At 38.5% G+C, this 25,499-nt stretch overlaps 1 protein-coding gene and 1 long non-coding RNA gene across 4 annotated transcripts in view; one reads left to right on the forward strand and one right to left on the reverse strand.

Moving 5' to 3' along the window:
* The window catches only part of PPP4R3A (protein phosphatase 4 regulatory subunit 3A), a 38,953-nt gene extending 16,877 nt beyond the window's left edge, over positions 1-22,076 (forward strand). The window contains exons 4-15 of one of the 3 annotated variants that reach the window (XM_037031728.1): positions 2,615-3,232; positions 5,931-6,008; positions 6,090-6,206; positions 6,978-7,133; positions 9,042-9,173; positions 9,271-9,373; positions 11,224-11,382; positions 16,455-16,624; positions 17,671-17,813; positions 18,449-18,639; positions 19,068-19,294; positions 20,856-22,076. In XM_037031728.1, coding sequence (XP_036887623.1) covers positions 2,615-3,232; positions 5,931-6,008; positions 6,090-6,206; positions 6,978-7,133; positions 9,042-9,173; positions 9,271-9,373; positions 11,224-11,382; positions 16,455-16,624; positions 17,671-17,813; positions 18,449-18,639; positions 19,068-19,294; positions 20,856-20,966 — 2,205 coding nt within the window. In that variant the 3' untranslated portion in view covers positions 20,967-22,076. The remainder of the gene's footprint in view (positions 1-2,614; positions 3,233-5,930; positions 6,009-6,089; positions 6,207-6,977; positions 7,134-9,041; positions 9,174-9,270; positions 9,374-11,223; positions 11,383-16,454; positions 16,625-17,670; positions 17,814-18,448; positions 18,640-19,067; positions 19,295-20,855) is intronic. The other 2 variants (XM_037031730.1, XM_037031731.1) reach the window with 2 other exon arrangements.
* Positions 15,495-20,399, reverse strand: LOC118976946 (uncharacterized). Its single transcript, XR_005064388.1, has 3 exons — positions 19,850-20,399; positions 16,801-16,803; positions 15,495-15,505 (listed from the first exon to the last, which is right to left on the reverse strand). It is a non-coding gene; the product is annotated as an uncharacterized LOC118976946 (long non-coding RNA).
* Positions 22,077-25,499: the final 3,423 nt, after the last annotated feature.

Genomic DNA, 25,499 nt, shown 5'->3' on the forward strand with positions numbered 1-25,499 from the left:
CTTAACTTGTAGAATTTATTTCTGCTGTATATTCTTCCCAGCTGTTTTGGTTTTTTCCCCCCATAAATTAACCTGCCTGTTAACCTGTCCCTTTCTTGTCTCAGCCTATAAGAGACTAACATTTATATCTGAAGGCCTTCTGTGCCTTCCATTCCATACAGTTGTTGTTCTGTAGCATGCTTCTCTGGGGTTTGCCCTGTGGAGTTCTACACAAAGAGATGAAATTAGGGGTATGCTAAAATTATTGGCGCCCATTCAGTCAAGGCTTGCTCTCCTTCACCCCCCTGAGTTGAACCGTTGCACTCCTGACCCAGTATTCTGTTAGGCCAACATTTAACTTCGGCCAGCACTCAGCCTGTTACCACCATGCCTGGCCTCCCTGTAATACAGCTGTCTGATCTTGACTGGACTTTTCCTTAGTCTGTAATACCATAAGTCTCTTAGTCATTTTCATTTGGGTCACAGATAGTAGTACTTGTATACTTTTTCTGCAGTAACTTTTCTAGGCCATTGTAGATATTTTTCTGACCTTCTCCAACTTTTACATACTTTAGGTTCAGTATTTTGTTTCCCAGTCACCCTTTTATGGTCCTGTCTGTGCTTCTCAATATATGGATCTTCTCATTATTTCTGGATCCTGGCTCTCCCAGCTTATCCAAGGGAATTCTGCTCTGTTCTCTAGGATCTCAGATGGTTCTAAACATTTTGAACCCAAACCGTTATTTAAAAGGTTTTATTTACTTATTTTTAGACAGAGGGGAAGGGTGGGAGAGAGGGAGAGAAACGTGTGGTTGCCTCTCTTGTGCCCCCTACTGGGGACCTGGCCTGCAACCCAGGCATGTGCCCTGACTGGGAATCGAATTGGTTGACCCTTTGGTTCGCAGGCCAGCACTCAGTACACTGAGTCAACAGCCAGGGCTGAGCCCAAACTATTTTTGATCTAGAAACTGTTTTGTAGTACACCGTTTGATAGAAGTTATGTCTGGGTGCATCTCTTTTTTCCTTTTTATGTTTTTCATGGCCTTCACATTCTCATTATCTTCGTATTTGTCCAGACTGACTTCTAATATTTTTATTTTCTGTTAATAAAGAAGAAAGCTCTTTGCTAGCTTACACTTTTATTTTCATTCTTCCCTTGTTCTGCTTCTGAAAGTAAGACTGAGACATATCTGTCAAATTGTACAATCACACCTTGATTCCCTGAGGAGATCAGATTCCAAGAGTATCCTAAATACAGGTCGTTTTGATTAGCATCTTAACCTTTATATTTGTAAATTAGCTGAAAAACAGCATTTTCATTTCAATAAAGGTTCTCATCCCTTTTCTTTTTTTAAATCAAATGCTGCCATTATTCTACAAGTAAAGCCATGACTTTAGTATGAGGACACTAAAGCTATAATGAGAGCTTATGTAGATTACAGATCCAGAGGCAAACTCAAGATCATGCAAGGTACAAGCTGTGAATGTGCTAGACTCCTTGCAGTGGTCTACCCACTGGGTCAAGGTCAAGATGATTCCAACTTGCAGCATATTAGAAGACATATTCCAGGATGTCTTCCCTTCTAGTATCCATCAACAGTATCTTATAATTATGCATAGCAGTTTGAGTTTCTTTATAAGGCCCAATTTTTCCATATTTTCATCATTCACCTTCACCTTTTAGGCTGATTTAGTAGCAGTCTCAAATGATAGGGCCAAGAGAACAAACTACTTTTATTTCGGAATATGTCTTTGGCCTTTTGTAAAAATATTTTTTAGCCTTAAAAGTTATCTTTTTATAATTAGAGCCTTTACACTGACATAAAATTGGGATTTAATGACAAACTTGAGGACTTCTGGAGGATTAGGGAAGCTACAAGTTTAGGTATAGACGAGAAAACTTTTCTGTGGTTTGGTTACTTTTAGCAGATATTCTTGGGGGTAGCTCTGTTACATACAGGTTACAGTTACTTTTTCATAGTTTCATTTCTGTATGTGTGCACTGGTTTCCCATTCAGTTTGCATAGTCATATTTTTGGCTACCAACCAGCGTTTATAGCAAAACGGTGACCCACTTTGGTCCAAAGCCAGGTGATGTGTGCTCTTTGGCCATTGATTTCTAGAATTGACATTAATTATTTTCCTTGTTGCTTACAATTATGTATGTTTTCTATGGTCTCAGTGTTACAATATTTGTAAGCTCTTAGAGGAATTGGGTGACTATGGTGGAGCACAGTGCTGTGAGTGTTTCTGAGACTGGTCCTGCTCTGCTGGAAAAGAGGGTCGTGGGTGTAAGATGTGAGTGGATGTTTTAGCACAGGCCTCTTCAGTGAGGGTCTGCAGGGCACTCCTACACAGTTAGTTTAGCATATCCTAGAATGTTTATGTTGCTGATAAATCTTGCACTTAGGAGGAAGCTCATCCCCTTTCTTAGCTTTGAACTACCTTAAAATTGAAAGTATGTGTTACTTGTAGATATGTAACTTACAAAAGTTGGCAGTTGGGTCAAGTTTGAAAGAGTCTTAAACCCAAAAGTTGTCATTATAGTTTTATATAATATCTCTTGTATTTATATAAGAATATCTTTTGGATTTGCTTGATTATATTGTCAGCTATCATAAATCTGATTTAATAGGTTCAAGGAAAGGACCCTTCAGTGGACATCACTCAGGACCTTGTAGATGAATCTGAAGAGGAGCGTTTTGATGATATGTCATCTCCAGGTTTAGAATTACCATCTTGTGAATTAAGTCGCCTCGAGGAAATTGCAGAACTTGTGGCATCGTCTTTACCGTCCCCCCTGCGTCGTGAAAAACTTGCACTAGCACTGGAAAATGAGGGTTACATTAAAAAGCTTTTAGAGCTTTTTCATGTGTGTGAGGATTTGGAAAATATTGAAGGACTGCACCACTTGTATGAAATTATCAAAGGCATCTTTCTCTTGAATCGAACTGCTCTTTTTGAAGTTATGTTCTCTGAGGAATGTATAATGGATGTCATTGGATGCTTAGAATATGATCCTGCTTTATCACAACCACGAAAACACAGGGAATTTCTAACAAAAACAGCCAAGTTTAAAGAAGTGATTCCCATATCAGATCCTGAGCTGAAACAAAAAATTCATCAGACATACAGAGTTCAGTACATACAAGATATGGTTCTACCCACCCCATCAGTCTTCGAAGAAAATATGTTATCAACACTTCACTCCTTCATTTTTTTCAATAAGGTAGAAATTGTCGGTATGTTACAGGTGAGTTTGATTATTCTTTTTTCCTACGTAATTGATACCATTTGAACTGTTGTCTTTAGCAGAGGTAATTTCACGTTCCCTTTAAATAACTAAATTTTCTTCTTACAGTATGCCTAGTCTCTCAGGTCTGGTGTTTCAGGGTGTTTCCATCAGAATTGCCTAGGCTGCAAATTCCTGGAGTCTGCACAAAACACAGAATCAAAATCTTTGCGAGCAAGCCAGTAACTTGGATTTGTAATACGCACAAAGTCAAAGAACTTCTTCAGTATATTATCCTATAGTGTGTGAGTTGGTCTATTCTAACTGAAGTGGAAATCTGCATAGTGCAGAGATTTGTGAGCTGTGTACTTATCATGTTTTTTCTTTCTCTGATGCCCATGATATTGTGAGAATAACAGATATTTGACATGACTTGGAACATATATTTGACATGACTTGAAACATATATTATAAAGCCTTACCTCAGATCTACAGACGATAATTATTTGCAACCTGGACTTGTTTAATAAATCAAGGAGACAAATATCAGTAAAAGCTGCTTGGTTGCACATACTATAAATAAAACAGTAAATTTAATTTTTTTGTCTGTTCCTTTTTAGAAAACTGCTGTATTTTCAGTGTCTTTGGCCTTTGTCATCCTTAAAAAAGGGGGCGGGAGTACTTCAAATAGAAGTCACTTTTACCAAAACTGCTTTCCTGGAATCTAGTAATCCAATTCATGTTGATTAATTTGACATGTTTTCTGTTTATTTAAGACAGACATGTAAACAAATGATATAGGCAATATATTCTGGTGAGTGTAGTAGTAATCCTCTATGCTGTGTATTATAACTGATGATGGAGGAAGAAGAAGAAGGGTTTTGATACCAATTTCCATTTGTTCTTTGATAAGGAACTGGTTTTTACTAGCGACCTATTAGACCCTGTGCTCTGATTCAGTTTTGGTTCCTGGTTTCCTTGGATGGCCCTGAATGCTACCGGTCCTTTTCTTTAGCCTCACATGGTTCTTATTTTGTTAGGTGGTGATTTGTCACTTCTGTGTTTTCTTGGTTTTTATACCAGTGCTGGTTTTGCTCATTAAATATGCATACTTTCAAGTTGTTAAGTGCTTCTGTGAAGAAAAGAGAATTTTACAAATTTTTCGATGAGGAGTAACAGAGATATAACTAAAAGCAGGTTTTTACTCACCTTTAGAAACAGTCGTATCCTTTACCTTTGCCTACTCTATGTAACACTGTTAAACATTCTTATTTTCTCTACTTCTATACCCCAAATGCAGCAGTTCACAGAATCTTTTTTAATCATTTGATTTCCATTTCATGGAATACATTGTATCTGGGATACATCTTGAAATTGGATGTCATTTGAGGTATGGCCTATTTGTAAATTTTAGAAAAGAAGTAAAGGTGGGAATAACCAAACTGCTTCAGTGTCACTGAAAATGTTTATTGAGCACCCAGAACTGGAAATACCACTAGTTTATAGTTAATCTAGTGGGAAGATTGTATGTACACACACACACCCCTACATACATGTAGGTATGCATATATATATATATTTAGACTTAGGCATGTCTGTATGGCTGTAGTGTTGAATTTACTTCTAGCTGAGGTAGTGTGGAATTAAACTATAACAAAAATCTTCAAAATAGTGATGGAGAAAATTGAACAGGTAATCAGGATGTCTCTATCACCTACTGTGGCTGGGTTTTGGGGAAATTTCTTAACCTGTCTTAATTATAAAATAAGAGGTAAGGTAACATGTAAGGTTCTTTCCAAGTTCTGTACTCTGACTTATTTACCCTACAAGCATGTTTTCTGAATCCTTTTCAGGATAATTTTACCCTATGAGAGTCTTTTGAATCCCTTCCAAAATAATTTAATGCATGTTTATGTGTATATACAGCTATCTTCAAATAATAGATTTTTCTAAAGTTCTGAATTTAGCTTTTTAAAAAATTGAATCATTTTCTGTGTCTTTAAAACACCAAGGAAACTTTGTCCTCATTTTTATCTTCCATTTGAAAGGTTGTAAAGCCTTAACTCCTGGCCCTGGCCAGTAGCACAGTGGGTTAGAACATTCTGTATGTGCCCTGACCCTGCTGAGCCTAGGGTCAGGGCACATACAGAAATCAGCCAGTGAAGGTGTTAAGTGGTTGAACAACGTATTGACACCTACCCACTCTCCTCCCCTTTCCACTCTCCCTCCTCCCTCCTCCCTCCCTCCGTCTCTCTCAAAAAACTACCAAAAACCCATTAACTTCTAAAGTTAAGGTTATGAAACTATGAGAACCAGGGTTCTGTAAACTATGGGGCATAACTGATTTTGTAAATAAAGTTTTATTTAAACACAGCCACACTCATTTACACACTGTCTCTGACTGCTTCCTGTTATAAAAACAGTTGCATAGTTGTGGCAGAGGCCATATGGCTGGCAAAGCTTAAGATATTTACAATGTGGCCCTTAAATGGGCTTAGGAAGTAGAGCCTTGCCAAGTTATAAAGAACCATTTTTCTGTGTAAATTGCCAATTTATCCTTCAGTAGCTGGGTTTCTCTTTCTCTGTTTAAAAAAATCGCATTTCCAGTACAGCCTTTCTTTTTTTCGTTACTGCAGTTCATGTCTTCTATTACAGCATCTAGAAATTATTCTATTATACTCTGCCATTAATGAGCATAATTTATCTTTTGATTTCACAGGAAGATGAAAAATTTCTGACAGATTTGTTTGCACAACTAACAGATGAAGCAACAGATGAGGAAAAAAGACAGGAATTGGTAAGAAATTTCATACTGTATAGGACAGGAAATGAAAACAAAAGACCTTTTATAGTCACTTACCCTTTTTCCTAATTTCAGGTTAACTTTTTAAAAGAATTTTGTGCATTTTCCCAAACACTGCAACCTCAAAATAGAGATGCTTTTTTCAAGACTTTGTCAAATATGGGCATATTACCAGCTTTGGAAGTCATCCTTGTAAGTCTGTTTCCCCTTATTTTTAATTGCCATTATATTTTTAATCTACAAAAGTAGTGTATTTTTATGTAACATGCAAGTATTTAATTATAGCCAATGTTTAATATTAGCTGTGTATTACACAATGTTTAAAAAGCTATAAAACTTCAGTATTAGAGCCCTGGCTGGTGTAGCTCAGTGGATTGAGTGCGAGCTGTGAAGCAAGCAAAGGGTTGCTGGTTCAGTTCCCAGTCGGGGCACATGCCTGGGTTGCAGTCTAGGTCCCCAGTAGGGGCCACATGAGGGGCAACCACACACTGATGTTTCTCTCCTACTCTTTCTCCTTCCTTTCCCCTCTCTCTAAAAAATAAATAAAATGTTTTTAAAAAAACTTCAGTATTAGAGTTCTTGAAAAGTACTGAAAGACTGCTCAGAGGAATTTTCCATATTTTTATTTTTTTAAAGATTTTATTTTTAGGGAGAGGGAAGGGAGGGAGAGGGAAGGGAGGGAGAGGGAAACATCAAAGTGTGGCTGCCTCTCATGTCTCCCCCCCACCCTGCCACTTTAATAATAATTTGTTAAGTTCATGGCCTGTTGACATGTTAAAATAGAAAAGTAAGAATAAAAGAAAGTATAACTTTATCCGTAGAACAAGGGATTTTACATGCAGCAGAATATCCTTGACCTCTCTTTATTGCATTGTTTTCTTTTAATTTGTTAGCCTTTGAATTTATGTAGCCATAAGTTCCCTATTTTTATAATTAAGAGAAATAAGTGCTTTTTATCTGCAGGGCATGGATGATACACAGGTGCGAAGTGCTGCTACTGATATATTCTCATACTTGGTTGAGTATAACCCATCCATGGTACGAGAGTTTGTCATGCAGGAGGCACAGCAAAATGATGATGTAAGTAAGAAGTTAACAGAGCAAAAAATAACCAACAAGGTAAATATTATTTGCACTAACAATAAATATTTATACATGGGGAGCAATAACTGTACTTACTTCAAATTTAAATACTTGACATGTGGGAAGAGTGCAGCCATATATCAAATGGCCTGTTCTTCCCCTTAATTGACTCCTGTCTCAGTTTTAAAGTGTGCCTTATAGATGCTTGGCTTACTTTTTTTTTAAATTTTTTGAGTGTTTCTTAATTCTGAAGTTAACTTTCTGTATTATTTAAATTATTTAACCAATAAATTGTTATTTTTTAAATAAAGATTTTATTTATTTATTTTTGGAGAGAGGGAAAGGGAAGGAGAAAGACAGGGAGAGGAACATCAATGTGTGTGAGGTACATCGATCTGTTGCTTCTCACACACACCCAACTGGGAACCTGGCCCACTATCCAGGCCTGTGCCCTGACTGGGAATCGAACTGACCACTTTCGGTTCCCAGTGCGGTGCTCAGTGCACTGAGTCTCACCACTCAGTGCTAAATTGTTATTCTTTATGTGGAATAATGAACAACTTTCCTAGGAGAACATTGGCTTGGCTAGGGATTGATTTTCAAAATCGTCAGGAATGAAGAATGAAGCATAGGCCCTTGGGGACAGTATATGGGGCGCCTTTACTGCCTAACCATGGGGAACCAGCTGTTGTTCGTGCACAGGCACACCAATTTTAAAGTAAGGGAGGGGGCCTGTACCCTGGCAATGCAGCGCATGTGAGAGCCCTAAGTGTGTGTGCTCTGTTCTGATTTAAGGTAATTCAGGCAATGATTTTGATTCCCCCCTCCTTCCCTATAAAATCTTGAAAGTAATTTTTTGCTTAATAATAAACTAATGTTCTGCCCTAAACTTTTTAAGGGAGGGGGGAAAGACATCCCCTTGAGGCTAGAATTCTGTATAGATTTTTTCTCTTTTTTAAAATACGAGAAAATAGACTTTTTAAAAAGATATTTATGTGTAGTGATGTTAAAATGAAGTAGAATGCCCGGTAACGTCTATATTTAAGGGTTGGTTTTTTTATTGTAATGTCAGAATAAGTGCAGAAAAGTGTAAGTTTAAACTGTTGTATATTATCACATTTTTCTTTTAGAAAATAGTCCAATCTTGAAAACCAAAATGCCTGCATTAAAACAAAGGCTATTCTTGTTGGGCCTGCGACTCAATAGTTGAACACACACTGATGTACTTTACTCACATGCAGTAGGTCTCTTGATTCCCAGTCTCAATTGCCATTTTCATAAACTGTTCTCATTTTCCTCTTGACTGTCCTACCATTGCATGTATAGGCAAGAGCAGGGATCTTTCTCACTGGATCCTTCTCAGTTTGTATTTACTCCTGGGCCAGGAACACCAGTCACAGCAGACCTCAGGAAAATCCACAGTCAGTCTTCTGTGACATTCGGAATCTATATAGTACATTTATTCTCCTCTTGTCCTCTAAACACTAATTTCATTTTCCCCAATTTCAGACATGCAGGTACCAACTAATTTTTTCTTAAAATGGAAACTTTATATTATTCCTGTAAATGGAGAACAGGTATAGATATGATTTGCCGTGAATAGAAGGAATCCATAAAAATGCAGTGAAAGTAGAAAAAAGTTATAAATTCTGGTTAAATATTCTTACTGAATATTACTATTATTACCATTATTAGTACTGAAATTTTGTTTTTGCTTTAATCAGAGATTTAAAGATAACTAGAAAAGTTTCTTTACAGTGCTATTTAGTGTAATGTGTTTGTACCACATTTTGGGGAAACAGTGCCATATAACCTATTTAATAAGTTAGTCATTTCATTTTGTTTGTAGTTAAGAAGACAGAGCTAGATATAATACTGTAGTGTGTCATAGCGTGTGCTTTTTCCATTCTCTCATAAGTGGTCTTTTTGTACTTTTCTCACCAGGATATTTTGCTCATCAACCTCATTATAGAACATATGATTTGTGATACAGACCCTGAACTTGGAGGAGCAGTCCAACTTATGGGCCTGCTTCGAACTTTAGTTGACCCAGAGAACATGTTAGCTACTGCCAATGTAAGCCATGGACATGTCTATATCATACTAGTATATTGTTTATTGCTGGTAGGAACCAGTGCAGTTAAAGTTCATGGAAGTGTTTTTGATTCCTTAGAAAACAGAAAAGACTGAATTTCTGGGTTTCTTCTACAAGCACTGTATGCATGTCCTCACTGCTCCTTTACTGGCAAATACAACAGAAGACAAACCTAGCAAAGGTAAGGTAATGCAGGTTGGTAGTTCTTGGAGCTTGAATTCTGAAACCCACAGTGTTAATAGAAAGGCCTAATATATTTTCAAAAGAGGTGTTTGAAGTAAAATTTCTTTAAAGCACTATAATCAAAATAACAGAAAGGTAAAAGAATATAAAAATAATTACGTGTTTTCAGAATTTAGAAAAAAAATTTGTTAAAGCAATAATTTGTTTTTCATTTGCATTTACATGGGTGAAATAATGAATAAGTTCATTCTGAGTTATTTGTACTCTAGATGTGTAGTAGAGCAAAGCTTGTACTCAAGATTAAGCTATTTCTTTTAAAGATTTTGTTTGTTCATTTTTAGAGACAGGGGAAGGGAGGGAGAAAGAGGGAGAGAAACATCAATGTGTGGCTGCTTCCCACATGCCCCACAATGGGGAACCAGCCTGTAACCCAGGCATGTGCCCTGACTGCGAAACGAACCAGTGACCCCTTGGTTCACAGGCTGTCACTCAGTCCACTGAGCCACACCAGCCAGGACAAGATTGAGCTATTTGTATTTGCATTCAGGATTGTTCTTATGTTTTAATTATGTATTATTTCTTCATTTTATTCCTTTAGCTTTCAGCTTGTATGTTGTGTTGAATTTAGAAAGTAGTTTTATAATCTTCATCTGGAAATTCCTTATTGAAACTTTGGAAATAAATACATTATTTGGTCATATGAATTATCAATATAGTATTTTTTTTTAATCCTCACCCAAGAACATACTCACTGATTCTAGAGAGAGAGAAAGGGAGGGAGAAAAATGTGGATTGGCTGCCACCTACACACACCCCAACTGGGGACGGAATCCACAACCCTTCAACCCATGGGACTGTGCAACCAACTGCGCCACACTGGCCAGGGTTCAATATAGTATATATATATTTTTAAATTAATTAATTTATTTATTTATCTTCAGAGGGGAAGGGAAAGAGAGAAGGAGAGAACTATCAGTGTATGGTTGCCTCTCATGTGTCCCCTGCTGGGAATTGGCCTGCAACCCAGGCATTTGCCCTGACTGGGAATCGAACCGCGATTGTGTGGTTCACAGGCCTGTGCTCAATCCACTGAGCTACGCCAGCCAGGGCCAATATAATATATTTTAATTTGCAATAGGACTCAGAAAATGTTGAATTTACCTTTTTTATGACTCTAGAATCAAGTCTTAGAAACATGATACTCATTTTTCCTGTCTACTTGATTCATATTAGGTGAAACTTGAGGCTTCTTTCCAAACCCACATGTTCAGTTCATTAAACATTCTTTGAGAGCCCATTGCATGGAAGGCATGTGCTGTGACTTTTAGGGGCTTAATGGGGGAATTGAAAAATAAAGTAATTTCAGAGGCTTGCTGCCTGGTGAGGAAGATAAACCAGTCATTATAATTCAATGGGGATTCATTATGTGTAAAAAGGAGGCACAGAAGATACTTAGTTGATCCGCGGAGCAGAGAGAGTAATTGCACGGAAGACCAGGCGGTGTCTGACAGGCCCTCCTGTGCGGGGTGTGCATGTCTGCTAAGGGCTGTGCTAGGACAGGGTGGAGCATCCTTACCCTGGAATAAGAAGGCCTAGTGGCTGGTACCCAGTCTCCACTTTACTGGCTTTTCAGACTTGGGCCTTGTCTAACTACTTCCTCATAAGAGTTGTTCAAGAAATGTGAAGCACTGGGTACATGGTAGTCATTCAGTGAGCGCTCTTTTCCCTTTCCTTAACTTTAAAATGTCTGGGTTAATAGAAAGGATCCTACTTGACTGGAATTTGGATTCTACATTTGGAGGAGGGAAAGAATACTAGCCATTAACTACATGGTTTTGTTTATTTTAGATGATTTTCAGACTGCCCAGTTGTTGGCACTTGTGTTGGAATTGTTAACATTTTGTGTGGAGCACCATACCTACCACATAAAGAACTACATTATTAATAAGGACATCCTGCGGAGAGTGCTAGTTCTCATGGCTTCGAAGCACGCTTTCTTGGCATTATGTAAGTGTTGCTTCTGGTAGACTTATTATTTATATATCATCATGTTGTTGGTATCTTTATGTTTCACTGCCTGAGAAGAAGAGGTCACTAATCTCAGGCCAGGAGAGCTAATACTAAACCACGTGGATTATGTACCTGGGCCGCATTTGGACCAGGTAATTGTCCCGCCTCTCGTCTTCCTCGTTACTATACAGCAAAGGAGTTGAGTGTATCCATAAAGTATATTACCTTGGAGTATCACATTCCACCTAAGTATTGTATTTCACCTAAGATCATTTTACCTCAGTTATTTTTTAAACAGTGCAGCATTACTAATGACAAATTAGCTTTCTTCTTGTGAGACTAGAGTGACACATGAAAACACGAACATTTTTGTAATTTGGAAAATTTATAGCTAATCAGACTGAGTTCCCAAAACACATTCTAAGTTACACAATGCCTAGCACAAATGTCTGCAGATGGTTTGTTTGTTAATTCCACAAATAATTTTTTCCCAGCTTTATTTCAATATATTTGACATAACATTGTTTTACCGCATATATTTTAGAACAGGGGTAGCAAACTACAGCTGTTAGCAAATCCAGCCTGTAGTCTATTTGTATACAGTCTGAAAGTTTTTTAAAAAATGGTTTTTATGTTTTTAAAGAAAAAAATACCTAGAGTCCATACATGGCCCACAGAGCCTAGAATGTGTACTGTGCAGACCTTCGTGGGAGTGGTCCATCAGCTCTTTGGAGCAAGAGAGTCTTTTAACACAGTTATTTTTAGCTACACATGTTTTTCAAAAATTGGCTTTCACTGTATTCTTAAAGACCCTACTTTATTCAAATTAAAAACACTTTTTCTAAATTGGAAATATGTTAATCTCGAATATTGTGGATCGTGTAGCAGCCCACCTTCCTTGGTTAAACTGGCAGTCCAATTTTAGGGGCACCCTAGAGGCTTATTGAGAGATGTCTACTCGTAACTAACGGACACTTCTTGTTTTTTATAGGTAAGTTTTACTGTTTTCTTGTCGTACACTAATTAGAGTGTACAACACTTCTGTTACTTCATTTAAAAAAATTTTTTGCCTGATTTTTAAAAATAGCCTTAAATTATGAAAACGACGTTTAAAAAAGGGTTGTTTCTGATGTTGATTTATCAACATTTTTGTCTTTAGTATTAGAAACAGGTTTCCTTCTAAAAAAAAAGTTAATTAAACTCTATCAGGGTAACAGTTGCCATGTAATTGACTTAGATTTTCGGGCCAGTGTACACATGACAGCACACACTGACCATACATCTGCTCAGAGTGTATTTTTCAACTTCCAGTTTTCAGATACTCAGTACAACTACTTTGTGCTAATTATCCAAAACCTTTGATATTACCTTAGTAATCTTTTTCAGCCAAGGGTAACAGATAGCATCAGTGGCATAAAACTATACTGCTAAAAACAACAAAAGATAAATTCATTATTTTGCATATGTCTGTGGGCTAATTTATTAGCACATGTGAAAGAAGGGCTTTTAAACTCGTGCATTTTCTACATACCTCTCACAGCAAAAGTGAGAGCCCCCAGAGCAAGTTGAGAGGGAGTTTATAATGAATGCTTCTTTGAATGTGTCACCATAGAAGATTTTATTTGCATGTGGGAAAGGGAGTTTGTGAGCAGATCGGACAGCACGGAACAACAGAATAAACAAGTTGATGAGTTTTTGTTATTTCAATAAATTTAGTAAACACCTGTATTTCACTGATTCTGAGATTATATATTTTATGCATTTATCATTTCTCAAATCAAGGTGAGTCTTAACAATGGCATGTCATGATCTATAGCTTTTTGTTTGTTCATTCTGTTTTCTGAGCAGTAGAAAAGGTGTACAGGGTTTTTTGGCAATCATTGGCATCTTGCATTTCAAGAAGAATGATACATACCTGGTACTAGGATGATTAAGACCTGGACTCAGTGGTCAGGGGATCAGAGTGTATTTAGGAGGAGGGTCTGTAAACATTAAAACAAACAACACTTTAAGCACGGTGTTGTGATGTGTTGAGATGTATAGTGGAAATGATTTATTCTACATGATTGAGACAGATCAGGAAAATTGTGGAAGAATTGAGTTTCTCCTTGTCACAGGAGAGTGATGTCCTTGTTAGAATACACAATCAGATGTGCAAATGTGGAGAAGTGTGGTATGTTCGAGGTTCGGTGAAGTAGAACACAAGCTCTGTGGGAGGGTGACAGGAAAGGCCTGGTCTTCAGGCCTTTATCTCATTCGGCTTGTGGTACTGCAAAGAAAGTTTCTCATAATTTAATGAGAACTAGGGAAAGAAGAAGCATTACAAGTTAATGAATGTTTACACTGTAGGAAATTTAAGCATAACAGATAAATCTTACTTGTCTTTTATTATCGTTAATATTTTCCAAACTAAGTTATCATTAAGCCTTAAATCCTAAGTTATTCTCAGTGTATGGCTGTCTCCCCAGGATTGAGAAGATAAATAGCTTTTGAAAGATGCCAGTCAGTAGGAGCGAGCTCTTTAAGACTGGTTTTGCAGTATACAGTAGGAGTTGTTATCAAGGATTTGTAAAAGAACTAAGCACAAATTTGATAAGATTTAAGATACTTTTGGACTTCTGATAATGAAGTACATTAAAATAAGTATAGTTTTTTAAAGGGTTTTATAAGTAAATTTAATTGCATACTTGTAAGGACAAAGGATAATGAGTGGTTAAATGTGAACAGTTTGGGGACTTGGAGATACTTTTCATATCTGCTGCGTCTTAATTAGTATATTTTTTGTCATATTTAAAGAAAACTGATCAAGTCTGTGAGACCAGCAATACTTCCAACGCTAAGTCGTTATGTGCATACTTACACAGGCACGCGCGCACACACACACACACACACACACCCACCCACCCACCCAGTAATATCCATCTTATTTCTTGGCCTTTTCAGGCTTCTTGGGTCTTACATTGTAACATTTTAGCTCATATTTTTTATGTTGTCTGTATTCTTATTAAAAAATATGGAAATCTGTAAGAGGAATGAGATTAAGTATGTTGAAGATGCTTTCAGTTAGCTGTATCATTAGTTAAATATGATATCCATGTGTGTGTGTGGATTACTTGTTTTAGAGATCATTGAAACCAAGCACAAAAGATCCCTGGCATGCCAGTCATGAAAGCTGGAGGTGTAAGTGGAAGCAGAGTGCACTTTGCTTTAAGAACCCTGTGGTCATGCCAATGTGACCTAACACAAAAGCTTCCTCTAAAGCCCCTTTGAGCAGCTTGACTTTACAGAATGCGCTGGTAAATTTTTGAAAGCAACTTTTTATTCAACAGCAGAGAATAGTGGTTGGATATTTTTGATGCAGGTTTCTTTTAGGGGTCGGGTTTGAGTGGAAACAACACAGTTTTGATACAGATAAATGAGGGCAAATGAAAATGAGAGGAGCAAAATAAAAGGACGGTTAGAACTGCCTTCTATCTACAGCAGCAGTTTCTAAACAGAACTACTCTCGAGGAGATGGTGGTGCCATCTGCGTTGGTCTTAGTGAATTCTAGGAAGGGAGCAGCTTTCCACTTCCCTAGGAACTACCCGGGAACTACGTGAGGACCACAAGGTCCAGCTAGTGTCTGTTATGGTAGGACACAAGTCTCCACAAAGCCAGCAAATTCTCACTAGCTCTGGCCTCAGTTACAAAAGCTCAAAATTTGGCCTTAGTAGCATGAGCTCTAAAAAAAGTACCGATTTTGATTCTAACAAATGGAACTAACTGCATAAGTTACTTTGTCTAGTAACATTAAATGAAAAACCAAACCCTAAAGCCATTGTTTTGGGAAAATAAACCCTTGTTTGGATTTGACTAAAACACAGAAAGATGCCTCTTCTTGTTTAAAATGTCTTATTTCACCATGCTTTTATGTATTTGAAAATATTCAGTAGTTTAAAAAATAAAATGCAATTACTATTCTATAAACTATTTTGAAGTTCCCTGCCCAGAGTGTCTCTTTAGAAAGAAACACTCTTAAAGTTGAATTGTTAAGGCAGTTTATAATCACCTGTACCTAATCGGGCATTCACTTGTGGACCTCTTTTCTGCCAACTGAAGAAAAATTGAGCTGCTTTACTCCTCTGCCTTCCCACCCAGAAACCGTGTCAGCATGGTTGCCTGGCTACCTGCTCATGAAGGACTTGATTAATAACAAATTGGCAATTTAACGAGCCACTTCCATGATCTCCAAAGAAACCAAAATACAAACACAATATTTAATCTTGCCAACCGAAGACGATGTGACTGCATGAAGTGAGTATGCTTTTTTGAACTGTTTACAATAACTGGGGCATTAACTTACTGATAACCCATTTAGGTGAAGAGGGCTTTGTTGAAGTCTAGCTGTCTGTATATTTGGATCTTGACGAATGGTGACTTAACTCCCCATGCCTCAAGATGTAAATATACCTTTTAATCTGTAAGTTAAAGCCTAATTAATTGTAAAAAGAAAAACTATAAAAAATTAAAAAGCATACTCGCTGCAATAAGCATAGAGGACCACATTTTAAAAACAACATCCTCTAATAAACTATGGGAAGGCAAATTTTGGGTCATGCAGATTTTTGTGGTTTATAGCATTTCTACAAACACACCCATAAATCAGTGCAACCCATGAATTCTGATGCAAAATAGTGTCCAAAAATAATCATCACATTGTACAGTGGATTGTCCTGATACAGCAGTGGTTTTTCTGTTGTTTTGAAGATAGCTGTAAATAAGGATATGTTTAGAATTCTCCAAGTATGATAGGTTAGTTCATTTCTTAGCCATATCTTGGCTTCTATTTCAGATAAAAAGTATCTGGTCATTACTAACTTGCAGAGTTTTCTGGCTAAGACTTGTGTTCTATGGTGACAAACGCTACTTTGGAATACATTTTTTCAGCAACCCTTTGGTAATCTTTAGGTTCACACTTTGGGAACAGTAATGACCCTGCACAAAGAGCTGTGTGTATTAAACAGCTTATTTTGTAAGTCTAAGACACGGAAATGTGGTGTGTAATGTGAACAATGCCTCTTTGTTTCAGGTGCTCTTCGTTTTAAAAGAAAGATTATTGGATTAAAAGATGAATTTTACAACCGCTACATAATGAAAAGCTTTTTGTTTGAACCGGTAGTCAAAGCATTTCTCAACAATGGATCCCGATATAACCTGATGAACTCTGCCATCATAGAGATGTTCGAGTTCATTAGAGTGGTAGGTTCTGTGCTCTTTCAGTTGGAATTTAGGCTTTGTTTGAGAAACTTGAATGCACATTATTGATGCCTTGGCTTATTGGAGATTGTTATATTTAAAGAGAATTTCTAAAGGGAAATCTGTGTTAACCCAAAAGCTTTGTGAGAGACTCAGTTCAAACTAATAAAAACCGAAACAGTCTCAGCTGCTGTGACTCATTATAGGACAGTTCAAAGCTGCTTACTGTCGTGAGAATCATTTTTAAAAAGTAAAATTAGAGTTGATAAGTATTTCGATGTGTTTTTGTGTAGCTTTCTTGACATTTCTTCCCTATGTTTCTTCTAAAGAGTAATTTTATAGCCAACTCTTCTTGGTTCTTTAGTAATACATTCACCAGTGGCTCTCAAACATTGCTGTGTATTAGAATGGTCTGTGGCATACTTTTTAAAAACTTATGGTAAAGCATATATAACATAAAATGTGTTACCATCACCATTTTCAAGTGTACAATTCACTGGCATTCAGTGCATTCACATTGTTGTGCAACTGTCACAACCGTCCAAGTAGGCACTTTGGTGATTGACACCTATCTGTCCTCACCCGAGGACACGCTTACTGATTTTTAGAGAATGGAGGAAGGAGAAATAGAGGGAGAGAAACTTCGTGGCCGGTTGCCTCTTGAACACATCTCAACTGGGGAACGAACCCATACCCCAGGTATATGCCCTGACTGGGAATTGAACCTACGATCTTTCAGTTTGCGAGGTGATGCCCCACCAGCTGAGCCACACCAGTCAGGGCGAGTGCGGTTTAAAATATCCGTGTCCAGACCCCACCGCAGACATACCGAGCACAGATCACCTAGGCTGCGCCCTGCACATTTACTTTGGAAAGACCCACAGGAAATGTGGAAGTACCCAGTGTGTTATGCCTGTGCTCGTTGTTGGACGACCTCTAAGAGAGTATAATAATTTTACGAAGTTAAACTTTTTTGGTGTTTATCAGTTCACAATTGGGTCGTCTTTCTAAAATAACATTTCATCTTTTATTATAATTCTTTTCTATAGGAAGATATAAAGTCATTGACTGCTCATGTCATTGAAAATTACTGGAAAGCACTGGAAGATGTAGATTATGTACAGACATTTAAAGGGTTAAAATTGAGATTTGAACAACAAAGAGAAAGGCAAGATAATCCCAAACTTGACAGGTAAATTACCACATATCTGAACCTGTTCATTGAGTGAGTGACACCTTCTGTGGCAGTGGCTCTTTTCTGCTTCTGTTTTACCCTTTGGCTTGGCAGGGAGGAGGAGACAGCACGTAGCGAGTGGAAGTGGTAGTGTTCTGCGAGGGGTCACTGTCGGGTTTCCGGGGGGCGCAGGTGGGGGCTCTCCCTCGGGCGTGTACCGAGCCAGCCGAGGAAAAGAAAGTGGCCGTGTGTGGTATTGAGGCTCGTGTGTCCAGGCGAATCCGAGTATTATCGTACTTGCTTTGAATTACTCCAAGGTTACAAATTATTGTAAGAAATGTACATTTTCCTAAATTCCTGATTTCACACTTTACAGTCCATAAATTATGACTTGTGAATTTCTAATGTTAAGTTTAATAACTGATGTGTAATAGTACAATTTTGATAATAGGAAGTTGAATTCCACTAGTTACTATTAGATTTGGCAGAGTGTGTTTTTAAATTATATGTCAGGTAAAAACTTTTTGTCAGCCTCTAGCGTATAAATGTTTTATCCCATTTATCTGGTAAGACTAGATCTAATTCAGAGCAGTACTTGAAGACGGTCTAATGACATTCTCGTGCGTCTGTTGCCCCTCCCTTCGTCTCTGTAGCATGCGTTCCATTTTGAGGAACCACAGATACCGAAGAGACGCCAGGACACTCGAAGACGAAGAGGAGATGTGGTTCAACACGGACGAAGACGACATGGAGGACGGAGAAGCTGTGGTGTCTCCATCTGACAAAACAAAAAACGATGACGACATTATGGATCCAATAAGTAAATTCATGGAAAGAAAGAAATGTATGTTGAAAAGACGGGCAGGCAAAAATGGAGTCCTTCTCTCTCTCGGTTTTATCTTTGTTTCTTGACACAGTGATTAGTATCTAATTTGTATGTGTCATGACATAGATTTTAAAGATGGTTTGAATTTATAGCTCTTCTGAAGGTACAGGCTAAACTTTCTTAATTTGACTTAAGGAGAAAAATATTATTTCAGGAAGGGTAGGCACTCTTGAATATATTACTGAAAGTTTCGTTCCTTCTCAGCAGTAAAATCCAGTGGGTGATGGTATTTACTGTTCTGTTAAGCTTTGTTCAAGAGTTGATCTGCAGTGTTTCTCCCTAGTAGAGGAGCAAGATGTTAAATTGTGTGTTAGTGTCACCTCACTTGGGGGAAGTTTTAAAGGGTAAGTATGGTTGACAACTATTGACAACATTCTCATTTTTAGTAAAAGAAAGTGAGGAAAAGGAGGTGCTTCTGAAAACCAATCTTTCTGGCCGGCAGAGCCCAAGTTTCAAGCTTTCCCTCTCTAGTGGGACAAAGACTAACCTCACCAGCCAGCCACCTGCAACAAATCTGCCTGGTTCTCCAGGATCGCCTGGATCCCCAGGGTCTCCAGGTTCTCCTGGATCCGTCCCTAAAAATACATCTCAGACGGCAGCTATCACTACCAAGGTACACTTCCAACTTCTGGGCCTACCTGATTTAAGCTTTCTCAATGATAACTGTTTGGACTGAGAATCCCTTTGCTTACTCTTTTTTGGAACTGGTTTAACATTTTTGAACTAGAGAATCATTCTCTCACCACCACCTGGACTTACCTAACGTTGAGAATTTTCTGAAAGTTTTTATGACCAGTACAGAAGTCTGAATACATTCTAATTTTGGTTATTTGCATTTTAGAACCTCAGGATCAGATTTGTGTGTCAAAACATCTTACAGAAATTTAAGATTTTTTTTAAAAAAGATTTTATTTATTTATTTATTTATCTTTAGAGGGTAAGGAGAGAGGGAGAGAAACATCAATGTATGGTTGCTTTTTGTGCGGCCCCTGCTGGTAGTTAGCCTGCAAGGAATCGGCCTGCAACCCAGGCATGTGCCCTGACTGGGAATCAAACCGCGATCGTCTGGTTCGCAGGCCCACGCTCAATCCACTGAGCTACGCCAGCCAGGGCGATTTAAGATTTTTTTAAATAGAGAAATTTTAAAGTTTTAAGTTTTTAAATCAACTTTACCAATTAATAAAGACTTTGTGGGAGGAAATGATAACCTAAATACCCAGACACCCCTAACTTTCTTTTGCCAACAAGCAAGATTTATAAGAAAAAATAAACCATCTGTTATTAGTAACACTTTGTATTAAAAGGGATCAAAATTTTAACACCAGAAATGTAGGAAAAAGACACCTCAGAATGAAAACCAGTTCTTTTGGTTTCCTTATGCTGCCCAAGGCTAGCATAACCAGCTGGTATTTGAGGTGTATTGATCTAAATCAGGAATATACTGCCCATCTACGTGTGTGCATCGCTCTGATGTGAGGTCTAAAAGGGAGTGTGGGAAATGCTGAGATGAAGGGCCATGCTCAGGACAAGAGCACTGTGACTTTTCCCCAGCCATCTAAATAGAGTGGACTGGGCGGTTCTAGTGAGCGAGCCCAGATGAGGTGACGGAGGGGACAGGGCTGGTTCCCTCCCCCTTAGTCTGTGTGCCCACGTCTCCGGTGGTCTCTTTACCGTCTGTTGTTTATCTGACACTCTGTAGACTTCTTTTAAAGATTTCTAATGCAGCCCTGGCTGGTGTAGCTCAGTGGATTGAGGGTGGGCCTGCGAACCAGAGGATCGCGGTTCGATTGCCAGTCAGGGCACATGCCTGGGTTGCAGGTCAGTTCCCTGCAGGCCAACTCCCAGCAGGGGACACACGAAAGGCAACCATACATTGATGTTTCTCTCCCTCTCTCCTTCCCCTCTAAAGATAAATAAATAAATAAAATCTTTAAAAAAAAAGATTTCTAATGCATCATTAATCGTAAAAACATTTTCGCTTTTAATCATTAATGTTTTTACTTCCTGGGATTTACAAGGATTATGAACTACTAAAAGTTTTTACTCTGGGAAATTTAGGAAATAAGGAGTGCATTTCAGTTATATGTAATCTCACCTCTCAGAAGTTCCACATTGAGGTGCGCGTGGGAGGTCTGTGTCCTTTACCCACACTTACCGTCCTTGTTTCTGCACAGGGAGGCCTTGTGGGTCTGGTAGATTATCCTGATGATGATGAAGATGATGATGAGGATGAAGACAAGGAAGACACGCTACCATTGTCAAAGAAAGCAAAGTTTGAGTCATAATGATGGCAACTGCCTACAATCAGCACCTGTAGAAAAACTGGTTCTCTACCCCGACCCCCTACAAAATCCACAACAAAGCAGTGGTCTCCTGTGAACGACTGACGCAGATCAGCCTCGCACACTTGACTTCTGCTCTTCAAGTGCCAATTCAATGGAGCAGGAGGAGGGGATACTACACACTGGGGAAAAGACATAAGCTTGTGAGCTCTCCAGCGTGGACCACACATTGCCCTTTTCTCAGGGAAGGAAATGGAAACATAAAGCCAACAGGGCAGGGGTTTTCTAAGTGGATTGACTGGTCAGTTGCTACAATCAATACGCTTTCTCGGACCATGTTTGGGACTCAGAAGAAGAGGCTTTTTGGCCATAATTCTTAACTAGTTAAGAATGCCAGCAGTTTCTTTGTATAAAGAGACCTGCCTTTAAAATCGTACATTCTGAACATTTTAGTCAAACTACAACAGGTTTGGAAAACCTATGGGGGAGGGGCGAATATAAAGTTTCCTCTTTTTTATCTGTTCCCTTTGCCCTTCGAACTGCAGATTTGTTTAAAGTGGGGTTCTGTCCCTGCTTTATTAAAGACGGAGTGGAATTCTGGACGTGGTCATTTGTGTCATAATTTGTTTGTTTCATTTTGTCTGATTTTTTCTCCCCTGAGTGTATGCTTAGTTGAATATATATATTTGGGACCATTAAAACTTTTTTTGATGTAATATAACTTAACGTTGTGCTGGTACCTGTTTTACCATGTGTAATTTTTGTTCTACATCACAATTCTTAATTTGTTTAGAGTTTTATGAAAGATGGTATAGTTTTTATTGACAGAAGCAGAGTAATCTTACAACTATGTGCATACAAAAGCAATACTATTTTGTGACTAAATATTTTATATTAAAATTTACATCAGCAACTGTCTTGAGAATTCAGGGAAGTAGAGTGAAATTTAAAATTTCAACAGTTTTGTTAAACCTAGAGCCGTGAAATTAGTATTCCAAAGAGATTCTGAAACTTCGTATCTTGGGAAAATGACGGTACATTAAATCAAAATTGAGGATGGATGATTTAAAAATAACATATTTGACTTTTGAATAATAAAAAGAAAAGTGAAGAGTAAGATAAATTGTATTAGTTGTATGTTTCGTTTCGTTCCTTTTTTTTTTTAATTACTCCCTTTGGAATACCAGTTGGAGTCGAAGGAGGCGGCTCCTAAATGCATACCCAACCCGAGGACCCCCAGACAGGGCCTCAGTAAAACAGCATTTTTAAACGGGTTCTTTTTATTGTCGTAGGTGTGCTGGAATTCTGTTAAGGAAATGAAAATAACTACCTTCGTTCCACATACCCTCACTTTAAGTGAAGACTTCAGAACTTACTGAAGAACTAATTTGCCAGTGCAGATAAAAATTAATATCCAGGAAAGGGCACTGTTCCAACTGCCATACACTTTGAGTGTCTGCCAAGCACCGTGGGCTTACACGCTGCTCTTCTGCTTTCTGTAGTCCTCAGTAAATTCTAATGTGTGGTACCAAAAACAAGGTTATTGAATAGTTGGATAGAAAGCCAGAGTTTGCTACAATCCTGAAAAGAGCTTTGTTGTTAGCTAATCACTTTTTAATAGCGAATCTGCATAATTAACTAGAAGAGTTTAAGCATATTTCACTACAACACAGAGCTACTTCTGAGTCACAAGTGCTGCCTGTTACCAGCTGAAGCTGATTAACTCACCTTGCAAATACAGAGAAGAGAAATTCGACAGGATCTGAGTTAATTACATTATGTCTTTGTTGCCTGGAAAGAACTATGAAGTGTTTGTGCTTTAAACATAGTTTAAACTCACCTTTCTCAGCACTTCTCCACCTTCATATTCTGAGTGTCCCTTGCTTTCATCGCTCATAGTCTAGTATATATAAATACAATTTTTTTTAAGGAAAGTGACCTAAGTTTTTTTTTCCTTAAGATTTTATGTATTTACTTTTAGAGGGGAAGGGAGAAAAACATCAATGTGTGGTTGCCTCTCAAGGGCCCCCTACTGGGAACCTGGCTCACAACCCAGGTATGTGCCCTGACTGGGAATCAAACCAGTGACCCTTTGGTTTGCAGGTTGGCGCTCAATCCACTAAGCCACACCAGCCAGGGCTACTATATGTTTTTAAGAAGTTAATACTATTGGCCTTTGACATTTAGGAGATGCCCTTTCAGTGATGGACTGTTGTGTTTCCTTACTGATTATGGTTACTGAAGCAAAAACTGTGGCAAAAACAATTTGCTGTAATAGAAGTGAAGTCTAAAATAGCTTGTCATTTCATTAAGAATGTTAGTCAGAAACACAACACTTGAATCGACACAGTTCATCTGACTCAGAAGTCCATGCTCTTAAGCATAGGCACTGTCTCGATAATTGGTGTAAATATGTGCATAGGATGTTTCCCATTTTAATGATACGTACTGGTTCTTTTGCTCGTTTTGTAATGTTTAAAATGAAAGCATCACTTCTCAAGACTGGTTACCAGTTTCTGAAAAGACAGTTTTGTAATGGCTGTAAGAAACCCCTTGACATGCTCACGTGTCCAGAAATGTTACCCTGGCATTTTTGTTGACAGAAGCCTGGTGGTTTTTCCCTGCCTGACTGTTGAGATCCTGCACTTGGTCCCCAGAAACTCCAACCTGCAAGGCAGTTTTTGTGAATTTGAAAATGGGGAGTCATAGAGTAAGGGAGGAGCATTCCTTCTGGTTTTGTTTTTAACTGATTTCAGCAGTATTCTCTATAAAGCTTGCAAAATTAGAAAGGCAAGTTTAAACTTGGAAGATTTTTTCTTTAAGTAGGAAAGTTTTCAGATTGTCTATAATTTCTAGTACCATAAAAAACTTTAAATAGCATTGTCAAAATCCCTTTTAGAAGAAAACTGAGAACCTGTAAAATTCTTATATAAGGTTATATTAACTTTCTGTCATAACACCTGTATCGAGGAAGAAGATTACAAAAAATTTTACAGGACAGATTACTGTCTACCAGAGACCATGTGCGGCAGTGGACACCCGTCCGCATGTTGTGATACCCAGTGCTAAATCAGTCTGAGTTCTTGGCCTTACTGCTTCTTCATCTTGGCTCTTTAGAACATAACTGTTAGCCTCTCTTCAGACAGATAGTGTCTTAACTACTGGAGTCAGATGTCTTGTTCCTTAAAATAGCTCTGGTTGGAGACAACTTTCCTTGACCTTTCCACTCTCCTAGGTAAGTTATTCCACGGACTCATAGCGAAGTTATTTCTTCAACATGATGCCACGTGGGTTTTTGTTTCACTTCTTTCTATTCCCACCATTGGCCGGGGTCGGGGGGAGACCACTGCCTGGTGTAGGTCACACCCTACCTGCCAAGCCAGTGGACCCCGTCTTCATAGTACTGGACACTTCACACTTCAGCAGTGTTGACTATAAGCTACTGACTTCTTGATCTTCCTCTTGGCTTCTCTTGTACCATGTGCTTTAACACTAATGACCTTTCTGACTTTCCATAGCTCCCCTCTTTACCCTTTAAATGCTACGATTCACTGGGGTTCTGTCTTGGGTACGTAGACTCCAGCAAGGCCACATTATTTGCAAGTCCCTGACCCAGTCATGCCGTGCCCTAAAAGACTGACTTGAACCTGTCGTGTGCCGTTCTCGATGCTCTTCCTTCCTGCCTTGCCTGCTGATGAGCTCATATTCACCTTTGCACGCTCATAAATGTTCCCTGGTACTCCTTCCTTGAAGAAAGGGTATGTTACAGCCTTTTCAACTTTATATTCCTAGTACCTAGCATGACACCTAGCCCACAGATGGGTCACCAAGTGTTTATTGGATAAATGATCGAAAGACAAGAGTATGCACACAGAATCCACAGCCTGGAAAAGTCTTAGCTGATGCCCTTGCAGAGTCAAAAAGCTTGCTTCAGCACTGGCTGGTGTAGCTCAGTGGAGTGAGCGCCAGCCTGCAAACCAAGGGTTGACAGATTTCCAGTCAGGGCACGTGCCTGGGTTGCGGGCCAGGTGCCCAGTAGGGGGTGTGCAAGAGGCAACCATACATTGATATTTATCTTCCTCTCTCCCCCTCCAAAAAAAAGTTTGCTTCATTCTTGACCATAAAATTTCCTCTCTGGCTATAAAGGGAGGACTCCAGACTTCTGTCCCTTGTACCTCAGCCTTAGGTTAGTAGCACAAACAGCTGTATTTTAGGTTCAGTAAATTACCTCATCTTGATTCATTTCAACAACTGAAGTTCTTATAGAAGCTTTTCCGGTCTAGTCATCCTTGGCTCCAGCACCTCTTAACTCTTACTGGTCATAGGCCTTACCGTTTAAGAACAGACCCCTGCCTTCTGTTGCTGGACCTAGCCATGAGCTACAGATGTCAGAGACCACTCACATACTGGTCTGATGTTTACTAAATTCCATGCTCTTAAACTTTATAACATCTTGGTGTATTTCCTGGAATGTAGCTTTTATGGTGTCTCAGTGGTTAGGTACATAGGTAGAATTCACCAGAAGAAAACAGGTGA

The sequence above is a fragment of the Sturnira hondurensis genome, unplaced genomic scaffold (assembly GCF_014824575.4).
Source record: "Sturnira hondurensis isolate 20B ecotype Veracruz unplaced genomic scaffold, ASM1482457v3 Scaffold0021143, whole genome shotgun sequence".
In the NCBI taxonomy this organism is placed as follows: domain Eukaryota; kingdom Metazoa; phylum Chordata; class Mammalia; order Chiroptera; family Phyllostomidae; genus Sturnira; species Sturnira hondurensis.